Source organism: Ostrea edulis, chromosome 1 (genome assembly GCF_947568905.1).
Source record: "Ostrea edulis chromosome 1, xbOstEdul1.1, whole genome shotgun sequence".
NCBI classification, from domain to species: domain Eukaryota; kingdom Metazoa; phylum Mollusca; class Bivalvia; order Ostreida; family Ostreidae; genus Ostrea; species Ostrea edulis.
Window position 1 is genome coordinate 28,844,230 of NC_079164.1, and position 8,110 is coordinate 28,852,339.

An 8,110-nucleotide genomic window follows, 5' to 3' on the forward strand; every position below is an offset into this window, starting at 1 on the left:
ATATTATTAAATCGTTCGTTTATGATTCATTACTATAAATTTTAGAAACTGTTTTACATAGCACTTTTATAATCGATTCACATATCATGATCTTAGAATTATATATCGACGTGGATTACAGAGAATTTAAAAAAAAAAACTTTTGATATTGGGCCTAATTTTTATTTCACGACAAACAAGATATATACGAATAGCTTTAGTATTACTTAGCAATAATCTTCACGCCGTCAAAATGTAAACAAAAACGTCTCTAGAATATGAATTATTGCCACGAAAAAAATACGCTTTACAGAGAGGTTTTTAATATGAATAATGTTACATTTAGGAGAAAATTAACAGATTTCTACAACTGATCACCTGTCATCGATTTCTACATCCTGTGCGTTAATCATTTTGACTCATTGAATCGGGTCATTTATAGCTTCCGCCTTCCTTCTTCAGCTGGTGTGACTTCAACGATCCAACATGAGACAGATAGAATGGTCGATGTGGGCCAATGAACAGGCCATTATAAGCTCATCAGGTAAGTTGATGTGTGTTTTTTAAATTTGCCGTCTATATAACTACATTAAGAGACTCTGGAACCATGTGGAATACAGATATATAGTAGGGTATTCCATCACACAAGGAAATGCAAATTTCTATTTCTTCCCATGAACAATCGGGCAGTGGAACATGCTCTCATTAGAGGTTTAGCAGCAACATCAGCTGAAGGGTTCAGGTTTAGCAGCAACATCAGCAGAAGGGTTCAGGTTTAGCAGCAACATCAGCGGAAGGGTTCAGGTTTAGCAGCAACATCAGCAGAAGGGTTCAGGTGTAGTAGCAACATCAGCGGAAGGGTTCAGGTCTTGGCTGGTATATAGGCTTCCAACAGATGTACCATATATTTGGTAACTTTGGCATCTGGAATATTTAATGGATTTTTCTCAGAAAGCCAGTTGTTTGAAATCTTAGTGCTTTATTTTATGATGTAATTTTATTTAACAAGTGTATCATTTATATGAACAGAAAGTTTGGTGTTTTTAATTTTGTTGAATTTTCCTCCTCCACCAAAATATCTAAAATTTCTAGTGAGCCAAAATTACATGATAGATCAATCTCAGATCACCAAACATTTTCATCTAAATAGTGGGTGATCTAGAGGGGGGGGGGGGGGGGGGGTCATCTAGCTTTTGTTGTTGTTTTTTTAAACTATAAATGCTGAGAATTCTAGCTGCCAGTGCTGTGTGCCTGGGTGTAATACATTCTATGAACTTTCTGATTTGAAATTAGTACCCATACTTGCTTTATTTCCAGTGATCATGTTTGGAGGAATCATAGGCATCAGTGGATTTTTCACAGCGTGGGAGATTGGAATATATGCAGTGTATCCTAAACATTGAAAATATTGAAAGTGAGGATGTCTATGTGTTTGTAAATAGATTTTTATATATTGACAAAATACTTGGACAAAAAAATTCCAAATCTGTATGTACAAAATGTAGTTGCAATTTTTGATTCTTTCATTGAATCCTTCAAACAACACAAGAAGAGTTATTTATGTGTTTGGACAGGGATAGGGGTGATAAACCTTTACATTACATTACACATTATATAACATACTGATATGAAAGAAATGGCAGAAAAAGTATTTCTTTACAATGATTTATGAATTTTAAGTATACAGTAACATAAGCACACAAAATATTCATCAGTGGGAAATGCATATAATCTATAATATGCCCCCCCCCCCCCCCCCTTCAAAGAAGAGGGGCATTTGCACCTGTGGGTATGTCGGTTGGTAAACCACATGTTGTCCGCTCAATATTTTGAGAACCATTCACTTGATCATAATGATATTTCATATGAAGGTTCGTTATGAGTAGAAGACACCTATCAATTTTCAGGTTAAAAGGTCAAGGGTCAAACTGGACATAGGAATATACTGTCCACTCAATATCTTGAGAACCCTTTGCTTGACAGACATTAAACTTGGTGCAATGGTACATCTTCAGGAGTAGATGTAGATTTTGAGGTTACATGGTCAAAGGTCAAGCTGGACATGGGACGATACTGTCCCCTCAATATCTTGAGAACCCTTAACCTTCGCTTGACAGACATCAAACTTGGTATACTTGTACATTGTAAGGAGTAGATGACCCCTATTGATTTTGAGGTCAAAGTGCAAGGGTCAAACTAGACATAAGAAGATACTGTTTGCTCAATATCTTGAGAACTCTTTGCTTGACAGACATCAAACTTGGTACTTTGGTACATCTTAAAAGTAGATGAACCCTATTGATTTTGAGGTCACATGGTCAAAGGTTAAGGGTCAAACTGGACATAATAAAATACTGTCTGCACAATATCTAGAGGACCCTTTGCTTGACAGACATCAATCTTGGTACACTGGTACATATTAAGGAGTAGATGACCCCTATTGATTTTGAGGTCACATGGTCAAAGGTCAAAATGGACATAGGAATATACTGTCCATTCAATATTTTGAGAATTATAACCCTTTGCTTGACAGACATCAAACTCGGTAGACTGGTATATCATAAGGATTAGATGACCCTTATAAAGTTTGGGTTTATATGGTCAAAGGTCAGGGGTTAAATTGGGCATAGTAATGTATTATCTCCTATATTTTAAGAATCATTTGCTTGATTGACACCAAACTTGGTACACCATAAGGAGTAGATGACCCCTATTGATTTTTAGGTCACATGGTCAACCCACTCTGGACATAGGAAGATATTGTCTGTTCGATATCTTGAATTGGTTTGGCACTACTATCAATTAAATGATGCATATGTATAACCCTTTTTAAATTTGCACCATGGGGGCATACCTGGTATATGTTTTACAAACATTTCTTGTTCAACATTTCCTTTAGTACCTGTAGGCAATTCAAATTGGTCAAGTATATTCTCCATGTTGACCGCTCAATGTTTAATTCAAGAAGGAAAACTTTACTTAGATAGAAGAACGATTTCTGAAAACAGTTCACAGCAGTTCACAACAGTCTACTTTTGAAACCTTACAAATAGCCCTAGGGAAATGTTCAATAAATATTTGAAGTGGTGACTTACTATACCTTGGGTATTAGAACTAAATGTTCATTAAAGACTGTTAACTCTTAAAGACAATATGCATGAAGTTGATCTTTTTGTTCAAAAGGTTTAAAAGTCAATCGCTAATGATCATCTAAACCTTCAAAATATTATCAAATATTTGAAGTAATGTAAATGTAATGTGCATTACAGTATATTTTCTATGAGTAGATGCATTACATTACCATCATTTGTAATGCAAAAATGGCCCATTACACATTACACCCCCATTACACTGAAATTAGCTGTCGTTACATTACCATTACACATTACCATTTTCCCAGGTCTGACCCATTGACATAAAATATCAATCAAAATCCCAAACCAATTTACGATCATTGCCTTGACTCTGTACAGACTAGTGGCCATTCTGGTGTTTGTGGTCGAGTATCCGCGGGGTAAAAGAGTCAAAGGAAGGACCACCGAGCGCAAGTAAGGACACAATAACACATTGTCATAATGGAGGACTTAACTTTATTCTGTTCACTGTTTACTGAGTATTTATATAAAAGATTAGTCTTAGTCCTTTTGACTGATTTAACATAAGAAAGATGAATTTAATTTTGTTGATGGCTTTTTTTCCTGCAGATTCCAAAAACTGTTCACCAGGCTTGTGAACTGTAGCGGGTTTCTTGGACGGAACTACTTCATCAGATTTTTATTCCATCTAATGTAAGCTTCAGTGTGAATAAATACCAGACCATTCAATTTCAGTAAAAACTAATGGTTATAGATGATGTTATGTATTTCACCTACTTGTAATTGAGCTATAGTACATTCATGATGGAATATATTCATCTTTCCTTTTCAGATTATGTGTTCCATTATGTTTCATTCTTGCCACCATCATGGGTGGACTCTGTCTGTTTGTTACCAGCATGATTTATCTGGTGGTAAGTATCTGAACTCAGCATGATTTATCTGGTGGTAAGTATCTGGACTCAGCATGATTTATCTGGCAATAAGTATCTGAACTCAGCATGATTTATCTGGTGGTAAGTATCTGGACTCAGCATGATTTATCTAGTGATAAGTATTTGGACTGAACATGAAGTATCTGGACTTAGCATGATTTATCTGGTGGCAAGTATCTGGACTTGGCATAATTCACCTTCTGCATGATACATATTATTTTATTAAACAAAGATGTTAACAACAAACTTACAACTCAGCTTTATGACAAATTGGATGACATCAGCTTTTCCATCGTCAACTTCCCATATTTATGTAGCAATATTCCATTATCACCTGCAAATGGTGATTATTCGATATATGAGAGTATGTTCTGCATATGATCAATGAAGGCAGACTATGGGCAAATAATTTAGTGTTGCAGGGGTTGTTTAAAGTCAGTATATCAGCACGTTTTATTTAGTGACAAGTCTCTCTGAGAACAAAGATAACAGATACATCAACACGTTCAAATAGTGTGACATACCTTGCATGATGGGCAGTCTGTCAATAGATAATTCCAATTTTGGGTCACCTGTGGAAGTTCTACACCAGAGAAATTTGATATGGATGAAAAGTGGAGGATATGTGCAACAATATTTGGAGATTGAAAACTTTCAAATTTACTTTATTTAATCAAAAATGCAGTTTTAGTAGAAAGCAATAAATAAAAATTTAAAACCCGTTGGACTCGAACTTTCGATCTACAGTTGAGCAGTCGATGTGCTATTACCTACTGAGCTTACTCAGCTAGGAATAATAATTGAAATGAATAGACAAATATTGCCGATATCTATATTTTCATCCATGTTTTAAAAGAAAGTCAGCCATTATGACGATGTAGAGCAGCCCCTGAATTGAAGTTATGCTTTTTCTCACATATGAATGTTTCCTCTTCTTCATTAAGAATTGCATCATAATTTCAAACACAATCCATTTCTTCAAACTTTTAAGATATGATTTTGATAAGATTACCATTCTTTTGTAGGCAGCATTTAAAGGCGAGCAGTGGAAGCCGGTGGGACTGGAAGAAAAACCAGTAGAGGACACCAAAAAAGAACTTAAATCATTCCGTCAGCCAAAGAAACCACCACCGCGGGCGCCGCCTCAGGGGATAGAGGACAACCAGCTCTGACCTTGGACTGATTTTTGTTACCAAATGAGATTACAATCATTAACATGTTATTTATGCAGTCTACAACTATTTATAATCCATTCACCTTAATGCTTGTCAAATTTTCAGATTTTTTCTGATCATTCCAGCCTGTGGATTTTTTTCAAGTGAAGGGAATGGGGAGTGGGGAGTGTCATTTCTATATGAAACATACTTATCTGTGAGAGAATGGTGTGTGCCACATGAGCTTTGTGATTTTTATGCTTTTGAAAAAAGAGAGGACACATTGGTTTGCCTGTCTCTCTGTCAGGTGTTACTAATCATTCCTTCTCTTGAGAATCCTTTGCTCGACAAACATCAAACCTGGTGCACTAGTACCCCCTAAGGAGGTAGATGACTTCCATGGATTTTGAAATCACAAGGTCAAAGGTCAAACTACTCTGAACATGAGAAAATATTGTCTGTTGAATATTTCAAGAGCCCTCTGCTTGACAGACATCAAACTTGGTAGACTGGTACCACCCAACTATTCACCATCATTATAGACAATTTAAAGTTGACTCTTTTCAGTAGGTTCTGCAACTGGGGGTGGGGAGGCACATAAGTTTCTAAAACATTTCTTGTTGTATCTATTTATAACATATACTGTACAGTGCCATATTCTTAATTCATCTTGTGTGTTTACATGTATCATCACTTCTGAGCTTTATGAATTAAACTTTACTTGTCTAAAACTGTTTCTAAATATTACATGCATCATTCTGATAGTGTTCGAGGGACTAACGAGTCCGATAGACTCAGGTACTAATCTGAACTAAATTCACTACTGAAATTCAGCATTTTCCCACTGGAGAAACAAGATTGCTATGCGTAGCCATATGTCCCCCCACTGTACGAAATTTGAAGCACAAAAATTCCCAATAACTCCTTGTAAAATTTGTCAAATCAAATTGGCGGTGGAATATGATCAACCACATATGGTGACTAACAATCCTGCAAAATTGGAACAAAATCCATTTAGCAGTTTCAGAGGAGTTGTGTCCATAAAGTGAAGTGGGACACATGGACACTGGTTATTTCTATGTCCCCTTCCACATTGCGGGGGGGGGGGGGGGGGGGGGGGGGGGTGGGGGGGCAAGGCAAAAATCCCCCTCAAATTCTGACATTTTCCTTATCAGGTTTAAACAAGAGGCCAATGGGCCACACCACTCACATGAGTCACCTTGGCCCTGCTGTTCAGTTATTGTGATTTTTAAAAGATTTTTTTGCAATCTTTATTCCCATGAAATATTTTGGCCTGAATCCATTAACCCCATATAAATCTTTGATCCCCTACTGTGGCCCCATTGTACCTCCCAATGGAGTTCCGTTTATGATTTGAACATACACGTACTTCAATCTGCACTACCTGGGAATGCTTGCTTATTAATATGATTAATCATGGCCCTGTTGTTCCTGAGAAGATTTTTAAATATTCATCCTATATATCACCATTGAAAACTTTGATCCCTTATTATGGCCCCACCCTACCCCTGGGGGCCATGATATGAACAAACTTTAAGTTACACTTTGTCAGGAAGCATTCATATAAATTTCAACTTTTCAGGCCAAGTGGTTCTTAACATATTTAAATGATCCCACCCCTATTTTCACCTTTTCTTGATTATCTCCCCTTTGGACAGAGCATAGCCCTTCATTTGAACAAACTTGAATCCCCTTCACCCAAGGATGATTTGTGCCAAGTTTGATTTAAATTAGCCCAGTGGTTCTTGAGAAGATTTTTAAAAGATGCCACAATTTTTTTTTTACTAATTCTTAATTACATGCATCTCCACTTCAAAAATGTTGTGGCACTTCAGTTAAACGAACTTGAATCCTCTTTACCAAAGCATGCTTTGTGGCAACTTTGGCCGAAGAAGTCAAAAATGTTAAGAGTTTACGGACAGACAGACTGACACTTGACAAAAAGTGATCAGAATAGCTCTTGTGAGCTAAAAAAAGGTAGAGACAATATATTGTTAGATCTTTTCAATTATGCTTCCTTTATTTTGCTCCAGATGCAAGATTTTTGTTAAGGAGGTATGCTACACCAGAGAAATTTGATGTAGATGAAAAGTGAGAGGATATGTACAACAATATTTTGAAATTGAAAATTTTCAAATTTACTTTATTTTGTCAAAAAATACAGTTTTAGTAGAAGGTAATCTGAAAAAAATTTAAAACCCCTGCTGGACTCGAACCTGCGACCCTACAGTTCAGCAGTCGGTTATTCAAACCTACTGAGCTACTCGGCTAGGTATTTTAATGGAAAAGGAAAAGACAAATATTGCTGATATCGATTTTTTCATCCATGTTTTTAAAGGAAGTCAGCCATTATGACGATGTAGAGTACTACCTTAAATGCTCGTTTCTATAATTCCACATGGGTAATAAAACGACGCTTAAACTAGAATGGAACCAATACCCCAACCCCAGGGCACATTGGAACATTGGATTGAATTTGTGCTCATTGAGGAATAAACACATCCTTTTGACATGGAGAAGAACTCTGTTTTCTTGAGAGCAATTAATGTAAATGCAAATACTATGTATTCTTCAGTAGAGTGTTAATCAAGAATATTTAAGATATGCTCAATATGACTTCTGAATATCCTTTCATGGATAACTATTTCACATATAAGGGCCAGTAAATGACACATCTATTACTAACAAAATGATATCCACAGACAGACAGACAAATGGACTGATGATTCCATTACACTCTCTCCTAAACTTATGCAGTAGTCTCTGTGAGAGAACAGATTGTTACAAAATATAAAAGAAATTGACCAAGTCCATAAAATTGAAAAAACACCTGTAAAATGCAAGTATCCATAACTTCCTTGAATGTTAAAGAATCTCAATGAAAATGACAGGTGTACAACTACATTATTCATATCAGATATACACA

General features: G+C 36.1%; 1 protein-coding gene across 1 annotated transcript; it reads left to right on the top strand.

The window, feature by feature from the left end:
* Nucleotides 1-193: 193 nt before the first annotated feature.
* Nucleotides 194-5,894, top strand: LOC125663906 (cytochrome b-245 light chain-like). The gene is made up of 6 exons (XM_048896335.2): nucleotides 194-523; nucleotides 1,297-1,366; nucleotides 3,453-3,527; nucleotides 3,684-3,767; nucleotides 3,907-3,988; nucleotides 5,035-5,894. The coding sequence occupies exons 1-6, from the start codon at nucleotides 466-468 to the stop codon at nucleotides 5,179-5,181; spliced, it is 516 nt and encodes a 171-aa protein (XP_048752292.1). The 5' UTR covers nucleotides 194-465; the 3' UTR covers nucleotides 5,182-5,894.
* Nucleotides 5,895-8,110: the final 2,216 nt, after the last annotated feature.